A 26,145-nucleotide genomic window follows, 5' to 3' on the forward strand; every position below is an offset into this window, starting at 1 on the left:
TGGTAGGATGTACTTGAGAATGGTATGATGTACTTGAGGGTGGTAGGATATACTTGAGGATGGTAGGATGTTCTTGAGGATGGTATGATGTACTTGAGGATTGTAGGGTGTACATGCGGATGGTAGGATGTACTTGAGGATGGTAGGATGTACTTGAGGATTGTAGGATGTACTTGAGGATGGTAGGATGTACTTGAGGATGGTAGGATGTACTTGAGGATGGAAGGATGTACTTAAGTATAATAGGATGTACTTGAGGATTGTAGGATGTACTTGAGGATGGTAGGATGTACTTAAGTATAATAGGATTTACTTGAGGATTGTAGGATGTACTTGAGGATGGTAGGATGTACTTGAGGATGGTAGGATGTACTTGAGGATGGTAGGATGTACTTAAGTATAGTAGGATGTACTTGAGTATTGTAGGATGTACGTGAGGATGGTAGGGTGTACGTGAGGATGGTAGGATGTACTTGAGGATGGTAGGGTGTACATGAGGATGGTAGGATGTACTTGAGGATGGTAGGATGTACGTGAGGATGGTAGGATGTACTTGAGGATGGTAGGATGTACGTGAGGATGGTAGGATGTACTTGAGGATGGTAGGGTGTGAGGATGGTAGGATGTACTTGAGGATGGTAGGATGTACTTGAGGATGGTAGGGTGCACTTGAGGATGGTAGGATGTACTTGAGGATTGTAGGGTGTACGTGCGGATGGTAGGATGTACTTGAGGATGGTAGGATGTACTTGAGGATTGTAGGATGTACTTGAGGATGGTAGGATGTACTTGAGGATGGTAGGATGTACTTAAGGATGGTAGGATGTACTTAAGTATGGTAGGATGTACTTCAGGATGGTGGGATGCACTTGAGGATGGTAAGGTGTACGTGAGGATGGTAGGATGTACTTGAGAATGGTAGGATGTACTTGAGGGTGGTAGGATATACTTGAGGATGGTAGGATGTACTTGAGGATGGTATGATGTACTTGAGGAGTGTAGGGTATACGTGCGGATGGTAGGATGTACTTGAGGATGGTAGGATGTACTTGACGATGGTAGGATGTACTTGAGGATGGTAGGATGTACTTGAGGATGGTAGGATGTACTTAAGTATGATAGGATGTACTTGAGGATGGTAGGATGTACTTGAGGGTGGTAGGGTGTACTTGAGAATGGTAGGATGTACTTGAGGATGGTAAGATGTACTTGAGGATGGTAGGATGTACATGAGGATCGTAGGATGTACTAGAGGATAGTAGGGTGTACTTGAGGATGGTAGGATGTACCTGAGGATGGTAGGGTGCACTTGAGAATGGTAGGATATACTTGAGGATGGTAGGATGTACTTGAGGATGGTAGGGTGCACTTGAGGATGGTAGGATGTACTTAGAGGATGGTATGGTGTACTTAATTATTGTAGGGTGTACTTAAGTATGGTAGGATGTACTTGGGGATGGTAGGATGCACTTGAGGATGGTAGGATGTACTTCAGGATGGAAGGATGCACTTGAGGATGGTAAGGTGTACTTGAGGATGGTAGGATGTACGTGAGGATGGTAGGATGTACTTGAGAATGGTAGGATGTACTTGAGGGTGGTAGGATATACTTGAGGATGGTAGGATGTACTTGAGGATGGTATGATGTCCTTGAGGAGTGTAGGGTATACATGCGGATGGTAGGATGTACTTGAGGATGGTAGGGTGTATTTGAAGATGGTAGGATGTACTTAAGTATGGTAGGATGTACTTGAGGATGGTAGGATGTACTTAAGTATTGTAGGATGTACTTGAGGATGGAAGGTTGTATTTAAGTATGGTAGGATGTACTTGAGGATTGTAGGATGTACTTGAGGATGGTAGGATGTACTTGAGGATGGTAGGGTGCACTTGAGGATGGTAGGATGTACTTAGAGGATTGTATGGTGTACTTAATTATGGTAGGGTGTACTTAAGTATGGTATGGTGTACTTAATTATGGTAGGGTGTACTTAAGAATGGTAGGATGTACTTGAGGATGGTAGGAAGCACTTGAGGATGGTAGGATGTACTTCAGGATGGTAGGATGCACTTGAGGATGGTAAGGTGTACTTGAGGATGGTAGGATGTACGTGAGGATGGTAGGATGTACTTGAGAATGGTATGATGTACTTGAGGGTGGTAGGATATACTTGAGGATGGTTGGATGTACTTGAGGATGGTATGATGTACTTGAGGATTGTAGGGTGTACATGCGGATGGTAGGATGTACTTGAGGATCGTAGGATGTACTTGAGGATTGTAGGATGTACTTGAGGATGGTAGGATGTACTTGAGGATGGTAGCATGTACTTGAGGATGGTAGCATGTACGTGAGGATGGTAGGATGTACTTGAGAATGGTAGGATGTACTTGAGGGTGGTAGGATATACTTGAGGATGGTAGGATGTACTTGAGGATGGTATGATGTACTTGAGGAGTGTAGGGTATACGTGCGGATGGTAGGATGTACTTGAGGGTGGTAGGATGTACTTGAGGATGGTAGGATGTACTTGAGGATGGTAGGATGTACTTAAGTATGATAGGATGTACTTGAGGATGGTAGGATGTACTTGAGGGTGGTAGGGTGTACTTGAGAATGGTAGGATGTACTTGAGGATGGTAGGATGTACTTGAGGATGGTAGGATGTACATGAGGATCGTAGGATGTACTAGAGGATAGTAGGGTGTACTTGAGGATGGTAGGATGTACCTGAGGATGGTAGGGTGCACTTGAGAATGGTAGGATATACTTGAGGATGGTAGGATGTACTTGAGGATGGTAGGGTGCACTTGAGGATGGTAGGATGTACTTAGAGGATGGTATGGTGTACTTAATTATGGTAGGGTGTACTTAAGTATGGTAGGATGTACTTGAGGATGGTAGGATGCACTTGAGGATGGTAGGATGTACTTCAGGATGGAAGGATGCACTTGAGGATGGTAAGGTGTACTTGAGGATGGTAGGATGTACGTGAGGATGGTAGGATGTACTTGAGAATGGTAGGATGTACTTGAGGGTGGTAGGATATACTTGAGGATGGTAGGATGTACTTGAGGATGGTATGATGTCCTTGAGGAGTGTAGGGTATACATGCGGATGGTAGGATGTACTTGAGGATGGTAGGGTGTATTTGAAGATGGTAGGATGTACTTAAGTATGGTAGGATGTACTTGAGGATGGTAGGATGTACTTAAGTATTGTAGGATGTACTTGAGGATGGAAGGTTGTATTTAAGTATGGTAGGATGTACTTGAGGATTGTAGGATGTACTTGAGGATGGTAGGATGTACTTGAGGATGGTAGGGTGCACTTGAGGATGGTAGGATGTACTTAGAGGATTGTATGGTGTACTTACTTATGGTAGGGTGTACTTAAGTATGGTATGGTGTACTTAATTATGGTAGGGTGTACTTAAGAATGGTAGGATGTACTTGAGGATGGTAGGATGCACTTGAGGATGGTAGGATGTACTTCAGGATGGTAGGATGCACTTGAGGATGGTAAGGTGTACTTGAGGATGGTAGGATGTACGTGAGGATGGTAGGATGTACTTGAGAATGGTATGATGTACTTGAGGGTGGTAGGATATACTTGAGGATGGTTGGATGTACTTGAGGATGGTATGATGTACTTGAGGATTGTAGGGTGTACATGCGGATGGTAGGATGTACTTGAGGATCGTAGGATGTACTTGAGGATTGTAGGATGTACTTGAGGATGGTAGGATGTACTTGAGGATGGTAGGATGTACTTGAGGATGGTAGGATGTACTTAAGTATAATAGGATGTACTTGAGTATTGTAGGATGTACTTGAGGATGGTAGGATGTACTTGAGGATGGTAGGATGTACTTGAGGATGGTAGGATGTACTTAAGTATAGTAGGATGTACTTGAGGATTGTAGGATGTACGTGAGGATGGTAGGATGTACGTGAGGATGGTAGGATGTACTTGAGGATGGTAGGGTGTACATGAGGATGGTAGGATTTACTTGAGGATGGTAGGATGTATGTGAGGATGGTAGGATGTACTTGAGGATGGTAGCATGTACGTGAGGATGGTAGGATGTACTTGAGGATGGTAGGGTGTGAGGATGGTAGGATGTACTTGAGGATGGTAGGATGTACTTGAGGATGGTAGGATGTACTTAGAGGATGGTATGGTGAACTAATTATGGTAGGGTGTACTTAAGTATAGTAGGATGTACTTGAGGATGGTAGGATGTACTTGAGGATGGTAGGGTGCACTTGAGGATGGTAGGATGTACTTAGAGGATTGTATGGTGTACTTAATTATGGTAGGGTGTACTTAAGTATGGTATGGTGTACTTAATTATGGTAGGGTGTACTTAAGTATGGTAGGATGTACTTGAGGATGGAAGGTTGTACTTAAGTATGGTAGGATGTACTTGAGGATTGTAGGATGTACTTGAGGATGGTAGGATGTACTTGAGGATGGTAGGGTGCACTTGAGGATGGTAGGATGTACTTAGAGGATTGTATGGTGTACTTAATTATGGTAGGGTGTACTTAAGTATGGTATGGTGTACTTAATTATGGTAGGGTGTACTTAAGTATGGTAGGATGTACTTGAGGATGGTAGGATGCACTTGAGGATGGTAGGATGTACTTCAGGATGGTAGGATGCACTTGAGGATGGTAAGGTGTACTTGAGGATAGTAGGATGTACGTGAGGATGGTAGGATGTACTTGAGAATGGTATGATGTACTTAGGGTGGTAGGATATACTTGAGGATGGTAGGATGTTCTTGAGGATGGTATGATGTACTTGAGGATTGTAGGGTGTACATGCAAATGGTAGGATGTACTTGAGGATGGTAGGATGTACTTGAGGATTGTAGGATGTACTTGAGGATGGTAGGATGTACTTGAGGATGGTAGGATGTACTTGAGGATGGAAGGATGTACTTAAGTATAATAGGATGTACTTGAGGATTGTAGGATGTACTTGAGGATGGTAGGATGTACTTAAGTATAATAGGATTTACTTGAGGATTGTAGGATGTACTTGAGGATGGTAGGATGTACTTGAGGATGGTAGGATGTACTTGAGGATGGTAGGATGTACTTAAGTATAGTAGGATGTACTTGAGGATTGTAGGATGTACGTGAGGATGGTAGGGTGTACGTGAGGATGGTAGAATGTACTTGAGGATGGTAGGGTGTACATGAGGATGGTAGGATGTACTTGAGGATGGTAGGATGTACGTGAGGATGGTAGGATGTACTTGAGGATGGTAGGATGTACGTGAGGATGGTAGGATGTACTTGAGGATGGTAGGGTGTGAGGGTGGTAGGATGTACTTGAGGATGGTAGGATGTACTTGAGGATGGTAGGGTGCACTTGAGGATGGTAGGATGTACTTAGAGGATGGTATGGTGTACTAATTATGGTAGGGTGTACTTAAGTATAGTAGGATGTACTTGAGGATGGTAGGATGCACTTGAGAATGGTAGGGTGTACTTGAGGATGGTAGGACGTACGTGAGGATGGTAGGATGTACTTGAGAATGGTAGGATGTACTTGAGGGTGGTAGGATATACTTGACGATGGTAGGATGTACTTGAGGAATGTAGGGTGTATTTGAGGATATTAGGATGTACTTAAGTATGGTAGGATGTACTTGAGGATTGTAGGATGTACTTGAGGATGGTACGATGTACTTGAGGATGGTAGGATGTACTTGAGGATGGTAGGATGTACTTAAGTATGATAGGATGTACTTGAGGATTGTAAGATGTACTTGAGGATGGTAGGATGTACTTGAGGATGGTAGGATGTACTTGAGGATGGTAGGATGTACTTAAGTATGGTAGGATGTACTTGAGGATTGTAGGATGTACGTGAGGATGGTAGGGTGTACGTGAGGATGGTAGGATGTACTTGAGGATGGTAGGATGTACGTGAGGATGGTAGGATGTACTTGAGGATGGTAGGGTGTATGTGAGGATGGTTGGATGTACTTGAGGATGCACTTGAGGATGGTAGGGTGTACATGAGGAAGGTAGGATGTACTTGAGGATGGTAGGATGTATGTGAGGATAGTAGGATGTACTTGAGGATGGTAGGGTGTATGTGAGGATGGTAGGGTGTATGTGAGGATGGTAGGATGTACTTGAGGATGGTAGGATGCACTTGAGGATGGTAGGGTGCACTTGAGGATGGTAGGATGTACTTAGAAGATGGTATGGTGTACTTAATTATGGTAGGGTGTACTTAAGTATGGTGGGATGTACTTGAGGATGGTAGGATGCACTTGAGGATGGTAGGATGTACTTCAGGATGGTAGGATGCACTTGAGGATGGTAGGGTGTACTTGAGGATGGCAGGATGTACGTGAGGATGGTAGGATATACTTGAGAATGGTAGGACGTACTTGAGTGTGGTAGGATATAATTGAGGATGGTAGGATGTACTTCAGGATGGTGTGATGTACTTGAGGACTGTAGGGTGTACGTGCGGATGGTAGGATGTACTTGAGGATGGTAGGGTGTATTTGAGGATGGTAGGATGTACTTAAGTATGGTAGGATGTACTTGAGGATGGTAGGATGTACTTAAATATGGTAGGATGTACTTGAGGATTATAGGATGTACTTGAGGATGGTAGGATGTACTTAAGTATGGTATGATGTACTTGAGAATTGTAGGATGTACTTGAGGATGGTAGGATGTACTTGAGGATGGTAGGATGTACTTGAGGATGGTAGGATGTACTTGAGGATGGTAGGATGTACTTAAGTATGGTAGGATGTACTTGAGGATGGTAGGATGTACTTGAGGGTGGTAGGGTGTACTTGAGAATGGTAGGATGTACTTGAGGATGGTAGGATGTTCTTGAGGATGGTAGGATGTACTTGAGGATCGTAGGATGTACTAGAGGATGGTAGGGTGTACTTGAGTATGGTAGGATGTACCTGAGGATGGTAGGGTGCACTTGAGAATGGTAGGATGTACTTGAGGATGGTAGGATGTACTTGAGGATGGTAGGGTGCACTTGAGGATGGTAGGATGTACTTAGAGGATGGTATGGTGTACTTAATTATGGTAGGGTGTACTTAAGTATGGTAGGATGTACTTGAGGATGGTAGGATGCACTTGAGGATGGTAGGATGTACTTCAGGATGGTAGGATGCACTTGAGGATGGTAAGGTGTGCTTGAGGATGGTAGGATGTACGTGAGGATGGTAGGATGTACTTGAGAATGGTAGGATGTACTTGAGGGTGGTAGAATATACTTGAGGATGATAGGATGTACTTGAGGATGGTATGATGTACTTGAGGAGTGTAGGGTATACGTGTGGATGGTAGGATGTACTTGAGGATGGTAGGGTGTATTTGAAGATGGTAGGATGTACTTAAGTATGGTAGGATGTACTTGAGGATGGTAGGATGTACTTAAGTATTGTAGCATGTACTTGAGGATGGAAGGTTGTACTTGAGGATGGTAGGATGTACGTGAGGATGGTAGGATGTACTTGAGAATGGTAGGATGTACTTGAGGGTGGTAGGATATATTTGAGGATGGTAGGATGTACTTGAGGATGGTATGATGTACTTGAGGATTGTAGGGTGTACGTGCGGATGGTAGGATGTACTTGAGGATGGTAGGATGTACTTGAGGATTGTAGGATGTACTTGAGGATAGTAGGATGTACTTGAGGATGGTAGGATGTACTTGAGGATGGTAGGAAGTACTTAAGTATGGTAGGATGTACTTGAGGATTGTAGGATGTACTTGATGATGCTAGGATGTACTTGAGGATGGTAGGATGTACTTGAGGATGGTAGGATGTACTTAAGTATAGTAGGATGTACTTGAGGGTTGTAGGATGTACGTGAGGATGGTAGGGTGTACGTGAGGATGGTAGGATGTACTTGAGGATCGTAGGATGTACTTGAGGATGGTAGGATGTACATGAGGATGGTAGGATGTACTTGAAGATGGTAGGATGTACGTGAGGATGGTAGGATGTACTTGAGGATGGTAGGGTGTTAGGATGGTAGGATGTACTTGAGGATGGCAGGATGCACTTGAAGATGGTAGTGTGCACTTGAGAATGGCAGGATGTACTTGAGGATGGTAGGATGTACTTGAGGATGGTAGGGTGCACTTGAGGATGGTAGGATGTACTTAGAGGATGGTATGGTGTACTTAATTATGGTAGGGTGTACTTAAGTATAGTAGGATGTACTTGAGGATGGTAGGATGCACTTGAGAATGGTAGGGTGTACTTGAGGATGGTAGGATGTACGTGAGGATGGTAGGATGTACTTGAGAAAGGTAGGATGTACTTGAGGGTGGTAGGATATTCTTGAGGATGGTAGGATGTACTTGAGGAATGTAGGGTGTACATGCGGATGGTAGGATGTACTTGAGGATGGTAGGGTGTATTTGAGGATATTAGGATGTACTTAAGTATGGTAGGATGTACTTGAGGATGGTAGGATGTACTTAAGTATGGTAGGATGTACTTGAGGATTGTAGGATGTACTTGAGGATGGTAGGATGTACTTGAGGATGGTAGGATGTACTTGAGGATGGTAGGATGTACTTAAGTATGGTAGGATGTACTTGATGATTGTAGGATGTACTTGAGGATGGTAGGATGTACTTGAGGATGGTAGGATGTACTTGAGGATGGTAGGATGTACTTAAGTATGGTAGGATGTACTTGAGGATTGTAGGATGTACGTGAGGATGGTAGGGTGTACGTGAGGATGGTAGGATGTACTTGAGGATGGTAGGGTGTACATGAGGATAATAGGATGTACTTGAGGATGGTAGGATGTACGTGAGGATGGTAGGATGTACTTGAGGATGGTAGGGTGTATGTGAGGATGGTAGGGTGTATGTGAGGATGGTAGGATGTACTTGAGGATGGTAGGGTGTACATGAGGATGGTAGGATGTACTTGAGGATGGTAGGATGTATGTGAGGATGGTAGGATGTACTTGAGGATGGTAGGGTGTATGTGAGGATGGTAGGATGTACTTGAGGATGGTAGGATGTACTTGAGGATGGTAGGGTGCACTTGAGGATGGTAGGATGTACTTAGAGGATGGTATGGTGTACTTAATTATGGTAGGGTGTACTTAAGTATGGTAGGATGTACTTGAGGATGGTAGGATGCACTTGAGGATGGTAGGATGTACTTCAGGATGGTAGGATGCACTTGAGGATGGTAGAGTGTACTTGAGGATGGTAGGATGTACTTGAGGATGGTATGATGTACTTGAGGAGTGTAGGGTATATATGCGGATGGTAGGATGTACTTGAGGATGATAGGGTGTATTTGAAGATGGTAGGATGTACTTAAGTATGGTAGGATTTACTTGAGGATGGTAGGATTTACTTAAGTATTGTAGGATGTACTTGAGGATGGAAGGTTGTACTTAAGTATGGTAGGATGTACTTGAAGATTGTAGGATGTACTTGAGGATGGTAGGATGTACTTGAGGATGGTAGGATGTACTTGAGAATGGTAGGATGTACTTAAGTATGGTAGGATGTACTTGAGGATGGTAGGATGTACTTGAGGGTGGTAGGGTGTACTTGAGAATGGTAGGATGTACTTGAGGATGGTAGGATGTACTTGAGGATGGTAGGATGTACTTGAGGATCGTAGGATCTACTTGAGAATGGTAGGGTGTACTTGAGGATGGTAGGATGTACTTGAGGATGGTAGGGTGCACTTGAGAATGGTAGGATGCACTTGAGGATGGTAAGGTGTACTTGAGGATGGTAGGATGTACTTAGAGGATGGTATGGTGTACTTAATTATGGTAGGGTGTACTTAAGTATGGTATGGTGTACTTAATTATGGTAGGGTGTACTTAAGTATGGTAGGATGTACTTGAGGATGGTAGGATGCACTTGAGGATGGTAGGATGTACTTCAGGATGGTAGGATGCACTTGAGGATGGTAAGGTGTACTTGAGGATGGTAGGATGTACGTGAGGATGGTAGGATGTACTTGAGAATTGTAGGATGTACTTGAGGGTGGTAGGATATACTTGAGGATGGTAGGATGTACTTGAGGATGGTATGATGTACTTGAGGATTGTAGGGTGTACGTGCGGATGGTAGGATGTACTTGAGGATGGTAGGATGTACTTGAGGATTGTAGGATGTACTTGAGGAAGGTAGGATGTACTTGAGGATGGTAGGATGTACTTGAGGATGGTAGGATGTACTTAAGTATGGTAGGATGTACTTGAGGATTGTAGGATGTACTTGAGGATGGTAGGATGTACTTGAGGATGGTAGGATGTACTTAAGTATAGTAGGATGTACTTATAAATATAAATAAATAAATATGTTTATTCAGGTAAGGTATATACATACAAGTGATGTTACATTAATGGATTGATATATAGATAGAGCTAGTACATACAATGCCTAAAGCCACTATTACGCAATGCGTTTCGCGTAAGAAAAACATTAATATCTAGAACTTAATACTAATTGAGCATAAAGAATAAAAAGTGTTGAGAACAAATACAAATAAAGATAAAAAAAAAAGGGGGAACATGACTGAAAAAGCAGCACAAATACAATAGGTTGACAGTGTTGATTAAAAATAGAAAATAACAGACATGGGTTGACAATAGAGGAGTGAGGTAGGTTACAGGGAATTTATTAGGTAGTGTTTAGTTTTTATCTTAAACTGGTTGAGAGAGGTACAGTCTTTAACATGGTTGGGAAGGTCATTCCACATTCTGGGCCCCTTGATTTGTAGAGCATTTCTAGTTTGATTAAGTCGTACTCTAGGAATATCAAAACTGTATTTATTTCTGGTGCGGTGCTCATGGGTTCTGTTACAACCTTCTATGAAGCTTTTGAGATCAGGATTGGCATTATAGTTTAGCGTTTTATATATGTATAATACACATGAGAGAATGTGCAGTGACTTAATGTCTAACATATTCAGAGATTTGAGTAGGGGTACCGAGTGATGTCTGGGGCCAGAGTTGGATATTGTTCTAATAGCAGCTTTGTGTTGGGTAATTAGAGGACGTAAGTGATTTTGGGTAGTAGAACCCCAAGCACAAATACCATAGTTGAGATATGGATAGATAAGGGAGTAATAGAGAGTCACCAGGGCAGGGCGTGGTACATAATATCTGATCTGAGAAAGAATGCCCACAGTTTTTGAAACTTTTTTTGATATATTTAGAATGTGTCCCTGGAAATTCAGCTTGTGGTCAATGAGAATGCCAAGGAATTTGCCATCTAATTTGTTACAAATTTGGGTATTGTTTATTTTGAGATTTATTTGACTAGAGGATTTATTGCCAAACAGAATATAGAAAGTTTTGTCAATGTTAAGGGTGAGTTTGTTGGCAGTTAGCCAAAGATGGACTTTATTTAGCTCAGTATTTACTGTGGCATTTAGAGCAAGGGGGTCAGGACTGGAGTAAATGAAGGTTGTGTCGTCAGCAAATAGAATTGGTTTGAGGTGTTGGGAGGCATTTGGAAGGTCATTAATGTAGATGAGAAAGAGGAGAGGGCCAAGTATGCTGCCCTGAGGAACACCAATGTTGATGGGTAGGGTGGGAGAAATTGTATTATTCACAGAAACATATTGGAGCCTGTCAGTAAGGTAGGATTCGAGGTATTGTAGGGAGTGTCCTCTGACTCCATAATGATGTAATTTAAGAAGAAGGTTTTGGTGGTTGACAGTATCAAAAGCTTTACGCAGGTCCACAAATAACCCAACAGGGAACTCCTTTTTATCAAGAGCTGTATGAATCGAGTTAAGCATACTAATAAGTGCATCGTTAGTGCTTTTTTTTGGGTCTGAAGCCATATTGGCAAGGGCTAAGTATATTGAGTATATACTTGAGGATTGTATATACTTGAGGATTGTATATACTTGACAAGTATATACTTGAAGACTGTAGGATGTACGTGAGGATGGTAGGGTGTACGTGAGGATGGTAGGATGTACTTGAGGATGGTAGGGTGTACATGAGGATGGTAGGATGTACTTGAGGATGGTAGGATGTACGTGAGGATGGTAGGATGTACTTGAGGATGGTAGGATGTACGTGAGGATGGTAGGATGTACTTGAGGATGGTAGGGTGTGAGGATGGTAGGATGTACTTGAGGATGGTAGGATGCACTTGAGGATGGTAGGGTGCACTTGAGAATGGCAGGATGTACTTGAGGATGGTAGTATGTACTTGAGGATGGTAGGGTGCACTTGAGGATGGTAGGATGTACTTAGAGGATGGTATGGTGTACTTAATTATGGTAGGGTGTACTTAAGTATAGTAGGATGTACTTGAGGATGGTAGGATGCACTTGAGGATGGTAGGATGTACTTCAGGATGGTAGGATGCACTTGAGAATGGTAGGGTGTACTTGAGGATGGTAGGATGTACGTGATGATGGTAGGATGTACTTGAGAATGGTAGGATGTACTTGAGGGTGGTAGGATATACTTGAGGATGGTAGGATGTACTTGAGGAATGTAGGGTGTACGTGCGGATGGTAGGATGTACTTGAGGATAGTAGGGTGTATTTGAGGATGGTAGGATGTACTTAAGTATGGTAGGATGTACTTGAGGATGGTAGGATGTACTTAAGTATGGTAGGATGTACTTGAGGATTGTAGGATGTACTTGAGGATGGTAGGATGTACTTGAGGATAGTAGGATGTACTTGAGCATGGTAGGATGTACTTAAGTATGGTAGGATGTACTTGAGGATTGTAGGATGTACTTGAGGATGGTAGGATGTACTTGAGGATGGTATGATGTACTTGAGGATGGTAGGATGTACTTAAGTATGGTAGGATGTACTTGAGGATTGTAGGATGTACGTGAGGATGGTAGGATGTACGTGAGGATGGTAGGATGTACTTGAGGATGGTAGGGTGTACATGAGGATGGTAGGATGTACTTGAGGATGGTAGGATGTACGTGAGGATGGTAGGATGTATTTGAGGATGGTAGGGTGTATGTGAGGATGGTAGGATGTACTTGAGGATGGTAGGGTGTACATGAGGATGGTAGGATGTACTTGAGGATGGTAGGATGTATGTGAGGATGGTAGGATGTACTTGAGGATGGTAGGGTGTATGTGAGGATGGTAGGATGTACTTGAGGAATGATGGATGCTTCCAAAAACTGTTCTGGTACGTTGTATCCTAAAACTGTTTGCTGGGCTCCCTCCTCTGCTGCATACATGCGGTCCCCCCACACCTGCTGCCATCCTCAGGTCCTCCCACACCTGCTACCATCCTCAGGTCCTCCCACACCTGCTGCCATCTTCAGGTCCTCCCACACCTGCTGCCATCCTCAGGTCCTCCCACACCTGCTGCCATCCTCAGGTCCTCCCACACCTGCTGCCATCCTCAGGTCCTCCCACAGCTGCTGCCATCCTCAGGTCTTCCCACACCTGCTGCCATCCTCAGGCCATCCTTAGATCCTACCTCCCTGGCTGCCCTCAGTACATCCCCTATCATTCTTCGCGTCATTCTGACCAATCACAGCTCGCCATAATGACACGTGCCTCAATTGGCTTCCACACATGACAGATCACTGTTGACTGCCATCTTTATATTCAAAGAAAGTACAATTTCCTTCCTTTTGGAAACGTGACATCAACACTAAATGGAACATAACTCTCAGCACTTGTAAAACAACAATATACACAGACTAAACATTTTACGATAAAAACGTGGAAAACATTTCAGTTTTTAAGTGACAGATATACGTGAAGAAAGTTTATCATAAATTAATGATAGTATTATTGAACACATGCTTTTATATAGGTTGTGGATTTAGGTAATTGAGTGAAGTTACATGCATGTCAGGTAGGAATTAAGTATCTCTACGTATATTAACATTTACTTTAGAACACAGAAACATTGAACTTGTCACTTAAGGTTCCATTCTCTGGATTTTCATACATATTTATACTTACTAGAGACAAAGATATGGACGGGTTCTCACCTTCAGGAATGGTTGTCGGGTCCTGGCTTATGAACTCCTGATATATAAGGTTGTACACTCCTGTTTCTTTAAGAACTTTCAACATTCCTTCTGAGGGGTCCAGTGCATCTATGTTCCTAGAATGTTATTTGTTATTAAAGTTTTATGGAATACATAAGTCAACAATTTCATTTTGATATATATATATATATATATATATATATATATATATATATATATATATATATATATATATATATATATATATGTCGTACCTAGTAGCCAGAACGCACTTCTCAGCCTACTATGCAAGGCCCGATTTGCCTAATAAGCCAAGTTTTCATGAATTAATTGTTTTTCGACTACCTAACCTAACCTAACCTAACTTTTTCGGCTACCTAACCTAACCTAACCTATAAAGATTGGTTAGGTTAGGTTAGGTAGGGTTGGTTAGGTTCGGTCATATATCTATGTTAATTTTAACTACAATAAAAAAAAATTGACCTCATACATAATGAAATAGGTAGCATTATCATTTCATAAGAAAAAAATTAGAGAAAATATATTAATTCAGGAAAACTTGGCTTATTAGGCAAATCGGGCCTTGCATAGTAGGCCGAGAAGTGCATTCTGGCTACTAGGTACGACATATATATATATATATATATATATATATATATATATATATATATATATATATATATATATATATATATATATATATATGCGGAAAATCCACAGAGAAATATGAAATGAGGTGAACGTTTCGGCTTGTTAAAGCCTTTGTCAACACCAGACTGACTAAGGAGAAGGGAGAAGGGGGAGGATATATGGGCCGACACCTGACCAACCCATCCCTAGGGAAAGAATTAACCAAAAACAGGTATAGCTTAGCTTAGAATATATGACTGCCATGTTTTTATTCAAAGAAAGTACAATTTCCTTCCTTTTGGAAACGTGACATCAACACTAAATGGAACATAACTCTCAGCACTTGTAAAACAACATTATTGTATATTATTGAAATTTAATAACATAATAATTTCAACAATATACCTGTTTTTGGTTAATTCTTTCCCTGGGGATGGGTTGGTCAGGTGTCGGCCTATATATCCTCCCCCTTCTCCCTTCTCCTTCGACGGGAGACATCTCCCGTCACGCAGGGTGCAGTCGCACCTCCACAGATCTCCAGTATCAGCTATTGATACTGGTAATAGCTCAAAAGGGCCACCACTTACGGGCTATTCATGCCAGTGCCACCTTTTAGGTGGCTGAATCTTCATCAATCAATCAATCCTTCTCTTTAGTCAGTCTGGTGTTGACAAAGACTTTAACAAGCCGAAACGTTCACCTCATTTCATATTTCTCTGTGGATTTTCCGCATAAAATGATCAGTGTTTTGTGATCGTCAATTGCATATATATATATATATATATATATATATATATATATATATATATATATATATATATATATATAACTGAAAACTCACACCCCAGAAGTGACTCGAACCCATACTCCCACAACTGGTATGTACAGGGACGCCTTAATCCGCTTGACCATCACGACCGGACATAAGGAAGTGATAGCCGAGGCTATATGAACCACTTCCCCGCCGGCACTCGGATGGTAATCTTGGGCATAGCATTTTATCAAATCACCTCATTCTTTGGGGCACACGTGAGGAACACAAATGCAAACAAGCCTGAATGGTCCCCAGGACTATATACAACTGAAAACTCACACCCCAGAAGTGACTCGAACCCATACTCCCACAACTGGTATGTACAGGGACGCCTTAATCCGCTTGACCATCACGACCGGACATAAGGAAGTGATAGCCGAGGCTATATGAACCACTTCCCCGCCGGCACTCGGATGGTAATCTTGGGCATAGCATTTTATCAAATCACCTCATTCTTTGGGGCACACGTGAGGAACACAAATGCAAACAAGCCTGAATGGTCCCCAGGACTATATACAACTGAAAACTCACACCCCAGAAGTGACTCGAACCCATACTCCCACAACTGGTATGTACAGGGACGCCTTAATCCGCTTGACCATCACGACCGGACATAAGGAAGTGATAGCCGAGGCTATATGAACCACTTCCCCGCCGGCACTCGGATGGTAATCTTGGGCATAGCATTTTATCAAATCACCTCATTCTTTGGGGCACACGTGAGGAACACAAATGCAAACAAGCCTGAATGGTCCCCAGGACTATATACAACTGAAAACTCACACCCCAGAAGTGACTCGAACCCATACTCCCACAACTGGTATGTACAGGGACGCCTTAATCCGCTTGACCATCACGACCGGACATAAGGAAGTGATAGCCGAGGCTATATGAACCACTTCCCCGCCGGCACTCGGATGGTAATCTTGGGCATAGCATTTTATCAAATCACCTCATTCTTTGGGGCACACGTGAGGAACACAAATGCAAACAAGCCTGAATGGTCCCCAGGACTATATACAACTGAAAACTCACACCCCAGAAGTGACTCGAACCCATACTCCCACAACTGGTATGTACAGGGACGCCTTAATCCGCTTGACCATCACGACCGGACATAAGGAAGTGATAGCCGAGGCTATATGAACCACTTCCCCGCCGGCACTCGGATGGTAATCTTGGGCATAGCATTTTATCAAATCACCTCATTCTTTGGGGCACACGTGAGGAACACAAATGCAAACAAGCCTGAATGGTCCCCAGGACTATATACAACTGAAAACTCACACCCCAGAAGTGACTCGAACCCATACTCCCACAACTGGTATGTACAGGGACGCCTTAATCCGCTTGACCATCACGACCGGACATAAGGAAGTGATAGCCGAGGCTATATGAACCACTTCCCCGCCGGCACTCGGATGGTAATCTTGGGCATAGCATTTTATCAAATCACCTCATTCTTTGGGGCACACGTGAGGAACACAAATGCAAACAAGCCTGAATGGTCCCCAGGACTATATACAACTGAAAACTCACACCCCAGAAGTGACTCGAACCCATACTCCCACAACTGGTATGTACAGGGACGCCTTAATCCGCTTGACCATCACGACCGGACATAAGGAAGTGATAGCCGAGGCTATATGAACCACTTCCCCGCCGGCACTCGGATGGTAATCTTGGGCATAGCATTTTATCAAATCACCTCATTCTTTGGGGCACACGTGAGGAACACAAATGCAAACAAGCCTGAATGGTCCCCAGGACTATATACAACTGAAAACTCACACCCCAGAAGTGACTCGAACCCATACTCCCACAACTGGTATGTACAGGGACGCCTTAATCCGCTTGACCATCACGACCGGACATAAGGAAGTGATAGCCGAGGCTATATGAAGGTGATTTGATAAAATGCTATGCCCAAGATTACCATCCGAGTGCCGGCGGGGAAGTGGTTCATATAGCCTCGGCTATCACTTCCTTATGTCCGGTCGTGATGGTCAAGCGGATTAAGGCGTCCCTGTACATACCAGTTGTGGGAGTATGGGTTCGAGTCACTTCTGGGGTGTGAGTTTTCAGTTGTATATAGTCCTGGGGACCATTCAGGCTTGTTTGCATTTGTGTTCCTCACGTGTGCCCCAAAGAATGAGGTGATTTGATAAAATGCTATGCCCAAGATTACCATCCGAGTGCCGGCGGGGAAGTGGTTCATATAGCCTCGGCTATCACTTCCTTATGTCCGGTCGTGATGGTCAAGCGGATTAAGGCGTCCCTGTACATACCAGTTGTGGGAGTATGGGTTCGAGTCACTTCTGGGGTGTGAGTTTTCAGTTGTATATAGTCCTGGGGACCATTCAGGCTTGTTTGCATTTGTGTTCCTCACGTGTGCCCCAAAGAATGAGGTGATTTGATAAAATGCTATGCCCAAGATTACCATCCGAGTGCCGGCGGGGAAGTGGTTCATATAGCCTCGGCTATCACTTCCTTATGTCCGGTCGTGATGGTCAAGCGGATTAAGGCGTCCCTGTACATACCAGTTGTGGGAGTATGGGTTCGAGTCACTTCTGGGGTGTGAGTTTTCAGTTGTATATAGTCTTGGGGACCATTCAGGCTTGTTTGCATTTGTGTTCCTCACGTGTGCCCCAAAGAATGAGGTGATTTGATAAAATGCTATGCCCAAGATTACCATCCGAGTGCCGGCGGGGAAGTGGTTCATATAGCCTCGGCTATCACTTCCTTATGTCCGGTCGTGATGGTCAAGCGGATTAAGGCGTCCCTGTACATACCAGTTGTGGGAGTATGGGTTCGAGTCACTTCTGGGGTGTGAGTTTTCAGTTGTATATAGTCCTGGGGACCATTCAGGCTTGTTTGCATTTGTGTTCCTCACGTGTGCCCCAAAGAATGAGGTGATTTGATAAAATGCTATGCCCAAGATTACCATCCGAGTGCCGGCGGGGAAGTGGTTCATATAGCCTCGGCTATCACTTCCTTATGTCCGGTCGTGATGGTCAAGCGGATTAAGGCGTCCCTGTACATACCAGTTGTGGGAGTATGGGTTCGAGTCACTTCTGGGGTGTGAGTTTTCAGTTGTATATAGTCCTGGGGACCATTCAGGCTTGTTTGCATTTGTGTTCCTCACGTGTGCCCCAAAGAATGAGGTGATTTGATAAAATGCTATGCCCAAGATTACCATCCGAGTGCCGGCGGGGAAGTGGTTCATATAGCCTCGGCTATCACTTCCTTATGTCCGGTCGTGATGGTCAAGCGGATTAAGGCGTCCCTGTACATACCAGTTGTGGGAGTATGGGTTCGAGTCACTTCTGGGGTGTGAGTTTTCAGTTGTATATAGTCTTGGGGACCATTCAGGCTTGTTTGCATTTGTGTTCCTCACGTGTGCCCCAAAGAATGAGGTGATTTGATAAAATGCTATGCCCAAGATTACCATCCGAGTGCCGGCGGGGAAGTGGTTCATATAGCCTCGGCTATCACTTCCTTATGTCCGGTCGTGATGGTCAAGCGGATTAAGGCGTCCCTGTACATACCAGTTGTGGGAGTATGGGTTCGAGTCACTTCTGGGGTGTGAGTTTTCAGTTGTATATAGTCCTGGGGACCATTCAGGCTTGTTTGCATTTGTGTTCCTCACGTGTGCCCCAAAGAATGAGGTGATTTGATAAAATGCTATGCCCAAGATTACCATCCGAGTGCCGGCGGGGAAGTGGTTCATATAGCCTCGGCTATCACTTCCTTATGTCCGGTCGTGATGGTCAAGCGGATTAAGGCGTCCCTGTACATACCAGTTGTGGGAGTATGGGTTCGAGTCACTTCTGGGGTGTGAGTTTTCAGTTGTATATAGTCCTGGGGACCATTCAGGCTTGTTTGCATTTGTGTTCCTCACGTGTGCCCCAAAGAATGAGGTGATTTGATAAAATGCTATGCCCAAGATTACCATCCGAGTGCCGGCGGGGAAGTGGTTCATATAGCCTCGGCTATCACTTCCTTATGTCCGGTCGTGATGGTCAAGCGGATTAAGGCGTCCCTGTACATACCAGTTGTGGGAGTATGGGTTCGAGTCACTTCTGGGGTGTGAGTTTTCAGTTGTATATAGTCCTGGGGACCATTCAGGCTTGTTTGCATATATATATATATATATATATATATATATATATATATATATATATATATATATATATATATATATATATATACAGTGGTACCTCCCATAACGAATTTAATCCGTTCCATGTTCGTCATGTGAAACGGACGTCATACAAAACGAGTGTCCCCCATGTAACCAGTGTGATGCACTGTGTTTATTGTGAAATTTCCCTAGTGTGCATGACATCAAATGTTCCCCAAAATATAATTTTTCTTTGTAAAATGATAAATTACCGTCCCTGAACATGTCTATGTAAAAATAATTACCAAATTCCACTTACTTTGGCTGTGAGGGCGTGGACAAGGTGCACTGTGATGTCATCAGGGGCTGGTCGCCCGTGTGTGAAGCTCCCAGACACGGTCGCGCAGGCCATTCAAGCACCGCGTGTTGCCACAAATATATTTTCAAATATTTTTCCTATGCATTTCCAATGCGGTTTTATTTGTTTCTTTTATCGTATATGATGCATATTTGTGACCTTTACAATATGTATACAGTAGAATGTTCATAATTTTCCATGAAACTGTGATACATGTGTCAGTAATGTGTCCACAATAAATGTTTATTGTCACAATATTACGTGGTAAAAATGCACTAATATTACAATATGTACAGTTTCACATACTATTTACACAGTAACACACTGTATTACACACTCAGTACTTTGGAGGTGCGTAATAGTCAACGAAGTAGTCCATGGTACACAGCGCGACTTTGCTCTCCTTGCACCAGCTACAGATAGATTTTTGTTTCCTGTTTCATCGTTCTGTGTGCTTGCAAATAATGCACTCGCGTGCACCCTTGGCTTTAGTACTTGTAGGTGGTATGTAGCCAAGCTTGTAAAGCATAAGGTAGTATTGAAACGATTATAGGAAAAGCTCAATTTGTAAGGTAGTCTTGAAAAGATCGCTTTGTAAGGTCCCACACAGGAAGAGATTCAGCTAGCCTCAAAGAGTGTCCATCAGTCAGGAAGAGATTCAGCTAGCCTCAAAGGGTGTCCATCAGTCAGGAAAAGATTCAGGTATTCTTAAAAATATCAATGAACACCACCACCATGGAAGCCGCTAACACTGTTCATCTATGCTACTTGTATCAGATGCATCATCACTGAACGCAGAAAACGATTCATCTATGTATCATCTATATACATTAGAGATGGCAAGGGTGGGGCTCAGAGCTACACCTGGATACGCTCGCTGTATCATCCTCATAGGTGCTGTATCACAGGCATCCGACCGTTGTGTTAAGCCCTTATTGCGCCTAGCTTCACCAATGTTATGACCCTTATGTTCTTCAAACAATAGGGTCTGAATTGCACTGACTGAGTACAGTCTTTCAACACCGTGTGGGACAGGTGTTTGAGAGCCAGAGGCATGTGTGCTACAAATGGTTGCTCACGCACTACTAACCCAGCCAGCAGCCCTTGTCTTTCATATTCGTTATAGCAAAAGGTTCGTTCAGTGTTTGTTGGGTAGGCTGCTCCATTATGACAATCTTTCTTTGTTTCAAATGTGTTCCATTTGTTTTGTATTTATCACTTACGTCTCAATAATGGAGCAGCCTACCCGACAAACACTGAACGAACCTTTATGACATTTGTCCATTTTTCAAATTGTTTCAACAGTTCTTTTATTTTTCGTTTTTTTTTTTTTTTTTAAGAAACATGGAGCAGTCGACCTGTAGACCACCGAACGAACATTTTTGACATTTGTACTGGTTTTCAAAATTCTTCATATTTTTTATTATTTACGTTTTTTGTATGTAAGAAACATGGAGCAGCCTACCTGCCGACCACCGAACGAACCTTTTGCTATAAGACAAATGAAAAATAAATATTGAACACATTTGAAGAAAGGAAAATGTCATAATGGTTTATTCAGTGTATGTAAGGTAGGCTTCTCCATTATTGAGACGTAAATGACAAATAAAAAACAAATGGAACACATTTGAAACAAAGAAAGATTGTTATAATGGAGCAGCCTACCTGCCGAACACCGAACGAACTTTTTTGACATTTGTTGTATATCAGATATTTCATTTCTTTTTTCCTACAAAAACGTCAATGCTTTGCAACATCTCAGCAGTCACCCTTTTATATCCCAGCATCATTAGCATCTTTAAACAAGAACAACATAATTTATGTGCATCGTCGGAGACGTCTAAGAATGTGCAAGCAGCAGCGCGACCCCACCATGTGGTGTTGACGTTACTCAAACCAGCGTTCGTCATACGGGACGATTTGACGCCGATCGGGCCGTTCGTTACCCAAAATATTCGTCTTTTGGGGCAATCGTTATGCGAGGTACCACTGTATATATATATATATATATATATATATATATATATATATATATATATTATTAAATAATAATATGACCGAAATTAATATATTATATTATTAAATATGACCGAAGATTAATAATTCTAACACGAATTTTCTCAATATTTCTTATATTTCTTTTCACTGTTGATGGTAACTGAAAAATCAATTCTCCAAAATTCATTTTTATTTCTAGTCTGACGTGACACTTGAACGTGTTTCGTAATAACTTATTACATTTTCAAAAACTTTTAGTTTACACACACACACAACTATTACCTGCAAACACTAAACAGAGTTCTTACTTATGCTATGATTTAATCTGCTTTCATTTTTCATTTTATACCCGCATTTTGGGTGAGGTGATATGTTACAACAGTTTTGGATGAGGTGAACAAAACTTTCAACACAGGATAAAACACGAAACAATGGGTATTGAAGGTAAGAATGGAAGTAATTGCAGAGGGCCTATTGGCCCACATTTCTTGATGCTTCTATATTGGAGCGGAGTCTTGAAGTGGGTAGAATATAGTTGTGCATTAATTGGCTGTTGATTGCTGGTGTTGACTTCTTGATGTGTAGTGCCTCGCAGATGTCAAGCCGCCTGCTATCGCTGTATCTATCGATGATTTCTGTGTTGTTTGCTAGGATTTCTCTGGTGATGGTTTGGTTGTGGGAAGAGATTATATGTTCCTTAATGGAGCCCTGTTGCTTATACATCGTTAAACGCCTGGAAAGAGATGTTGTTGTCTTGCCTATATACTTTTTTGAGGCTTACAGTCCCCAAGAGGGCATTTGAAGGCATAGACAACATTGGTCTCTTTTAAAGCGTTCTGCTTTGTCTGGAGAGTTTCTCATGAGTAGGCTGGCCGTTTTTTTTGTTTTATAGTAAATCGTCAGTTGTATCTTCTCATTTTTGTCTGTAGGGATAACGTTTCTATTAACAAAATCTTTCAGGACCCTATATATATATATATATATATATATATATATATATATATATATATATATATATATATATATATATATATATATATATATATATATATATATATATTTATATATTTATATATTTATATATTTATATATTTATATATATATATATTTTAATATATATATATATATATATATATATATATATATATATATATATATATATATATATATATATATATAGAAAGCATTTGAGTATATATTGTGAAAGGGAAGAATCAACAGCAACAAAGCAAGGACTCCGGTTCATGTTGGGTACATTGTGTATTAGAGCCGATTCAACAAGACGGCGTCTGTGTAGAGAGAGTAGAGGCAGGAAAGATTATTTTGGCGGAAGACCAATCTTCCTTGACCAATCTTGATTGGTCTTCCTCCAAAATAATCTTTCCTACTTCTACTCTACGCAGACGCCGTCTTGTTGAATCGGCTCTAATACACAATGTACCCAACATGAACCTGAGTCCTTGCTCTGTTGCTGTATTCTTCCCTTTCATAGTATATACTCAAATGCTCTAATCCTTCTAACAAACGTGACCTAACAGAAGCTTACCCTTCCATTTATCTTTCTTTTTCTTTCCTTTTTTTCGTTTTGTTTCCCCTAGTTTTCTCTTACGATCCCTTGTTTATTCCTATTACTATCCCCTTCTTATTCCTTTTACCATCCCTCTTCTTATTGGGATGTTATAAATAAGAGCTGCCTCGTATGGGCCAATAGGCCTTCTGCAGTTACCTTTGTTCTTATGTTCTTATTCGTATCCCCCTTTATTACACATTACCTTTCGTACCTTTTGTCTTGCTTGTCTTCCTCTGAGATTTTCTTCTCCTCACCTCTCTCTTTCCTATTTATTGCCATCTCCTCCTTCCCCTCATTACGGGCTCACCATAGTCCGTGCTACATGGACACTTCGTTCTGAGTAGCTAATTCTAAAACAACAACAACAACTTCCCCTCATCATCCCTCCTGTGCCAGGTAAATCCACTACGGGCTCACCATAGCCCGTGCTACTTGCTCCGCTCCTGTGCCAGGTAAGTCCACTACGGGCTCACCATAGCCCTTGCTACTTGCCCCGCTCCTGTGCCAGGTAAAATACGGGCTCACCATAGCCCGTGCTACTTGCTCCGCTCCTGTGCCAGGTAAAATACGGGCTCACCATAGCCCGTGCTACTTGCTCCGCTCCTGTGCCAGGTAAAATACGGGCTCACCATAGCCCCTGCTGCTTGGAACTTGTTCCGAGTAGCTGAATCTATAACAACAACAACATTCCCCTCATCACAATCGACTTCGAGTATGGCCCAGGACGGACCGAAACGTCGTCGTCCCTTCACTTTCTAGTGTGTGGTTTGGTCAACTTAAAGATTCTAACACGAATCTTCTCAATATTTTTTATGTTTTTCTTCACTGTCGAGGGTAGTTGAAAAATTAACTCTACAAAGTTCCTTTTCACACATTATTTATGGTTTGACACCTAGGAAAGCATTTTGCAAGTCACTCCTTACATTTTCAAAAACAAGTTTTACATGCAATATCAAGACTTCTATTCGCTTGGGGTGAGGAGATACAGGACATGATCAAGATGGACAAGTAGATGAATGGCATTTGGGCATTAACAGTAATGTGTGTTTTTATGTTCTTGCTTCAACGGTTTTTGTGTTTGTTCGGGGTCTTGAAGTGGGTAGAATGTAATTATGTGTTATTTTAGCTGTTGATTCGCTGGTTTTGACTTTTTGATGTGTAAGACCTAGTAGTAGGGATAGCGGTCCAGCGACGATTTAGAATTTTTTGGGCCAGTCCTCCATAGACTGTCAGGGTTTCCAGGTAAATTTCCCAGTCACTTATAGACTGCCAGGGGGTCCCAGGTAAATTTGGTCAGTCCTCCATACGCTGCCAGGGTTTCCAGGTAAATTTCCCAGTTTCCGATTTGGAGTTAAATGTTTCTTATGGCAGAAATTGAAAATAATTTCAGAGTTCATAGAAGTTTGTTATGAAAATTTGTTTATTACGTTAGGTTAGGTAAGTTAGGTTATGTAAGTTAAGTTAGGTTAGGTTAGGTAAGTTTGGTTATGTTAGGTTGGATAAGTTAGGTTAGGTAAGTTACATTAGGGTATGTTATGTAAGGTTAGGTAAATTAGGTTAGGTTAGGTTAAATAAGTTAGGTTAGGTTAAATAAGTTAGACAAGGCTAGGTAAGTTACATTAAGTTAGGTTAGGTAAGTTATGTTAAGTTAGGTTACGTTAAGTTAGGTTATGTAATTTAAGTTAGGTTTGGTTAGATAAATTAGGTTAGGTTAGGTAAGTTACATTAAGTTAAGATAGGTTAGGTTATATAAGTTAAATTAAATTAGGATAGGTTAGGTTAGGTTAAGTAAGTTAAGTTTAGTAAGGTAAGGTTAGATTTGGTAAGTTTGATTACGTAAGTTATATCAGGTAGGGAAGGAATAGGTTAGGGTAGATAGGATGATGCAGTGTTGTTCAGAGAACAGTTTTAATGTAAAGTGACTAAGGAAATATATTTTAACAGAAGTTTAAGTTTGATATGAAAAGCTGAACTAATTACATTTGAGAGTGTTATTTAATGCCTGAAGATGTCCTAGAGAACAATATTGATGTCTTAGAGAACAACTTTGATGAACGAAGGAGAATTAGAGAACAACTTTGATGAACGAAGGTGAATTAGAAAACAGCTTTGATGAACGAAGGTGAGTTAGGGAATAGCTTTTATGCACGAAGATGATTTAGAGAATAACTTTGATGACTGAGATTAACATATGATGTCTTTGAGAATAACTTTGATGTTTTAGAAAGCTTCTCTGATGAACGAAGGTGACTTAGAGAATAACTTTTGAGGACAAGAGTAGTATTTTGACGTCTTTAAGAATAACTTTTCAGGACATGAGTAGTATTTTTGACGTCTTTGAGTGCGTTATTAATGTCTTTAAGTGTGTTATTGATGTGTTTGGGTGTCTTTGGAGGCTTTTATGTTTTTGAGTGAGTGCTTGATATCTTGAAGAGTGCTTTTGATGGCTCAAAGAGTGTCTTTGACTATTTTCTTACTCCATGAAGTGTAAGGTTAGTTAAGAAAGAATTGAACGAAGCTACACTTGACTATTTACAGTTGATTGACGAATAATTTACGTTAAAAAATTACAAAAAAAAGATGATGAACATAGCTATCTTCAGTTGATTGACGAATACCTTTAGTTAAAAAAATTATGAATCTT

General features: G+C 41.8%; 1 protein-coding gene across 2 annotated transcripts in view; it reads right to left on the reverse strand.

Moving 5' to 3' along the window:
* LOC138372410 (methyltransferase-like protein 27) overlaps positions 1-26,145 on the reverse strand; it is a 222,129-nt gene that overhangs the window by 122,873 nt on the left and 73,111 nt on the right. For both annotated transcript variants that reach the window (XM_069337889.1, XM_069337887.1), the window contains exon 4: positions 14,009-14,124. In XM_069337889.1, coding sequence (XP_069193990.1) covers positions 14,009-14,124 — 116 coding nt within the window. The remainder of the gene's footprint in view (positions 1-14,008; positions 14,125-26,145) is intronic.

The sequence above is a fragment of the Procambarus clarkii genome, chromosome 38, assembly GCF_040958095.1.
Source record: "Procambarus clarkii isolate CNS0578487 chromosome 38, FALCON_Pclarkii_2.0, whole genome shotgun sequence".
In the NCBI taxonomy this organism is placed as follows: Eukaryota; Metazoa; Arthropoda; class Malacostraca; order Decapoda; family Cambaridae; genus Procambarus; species Procambarus clarkii.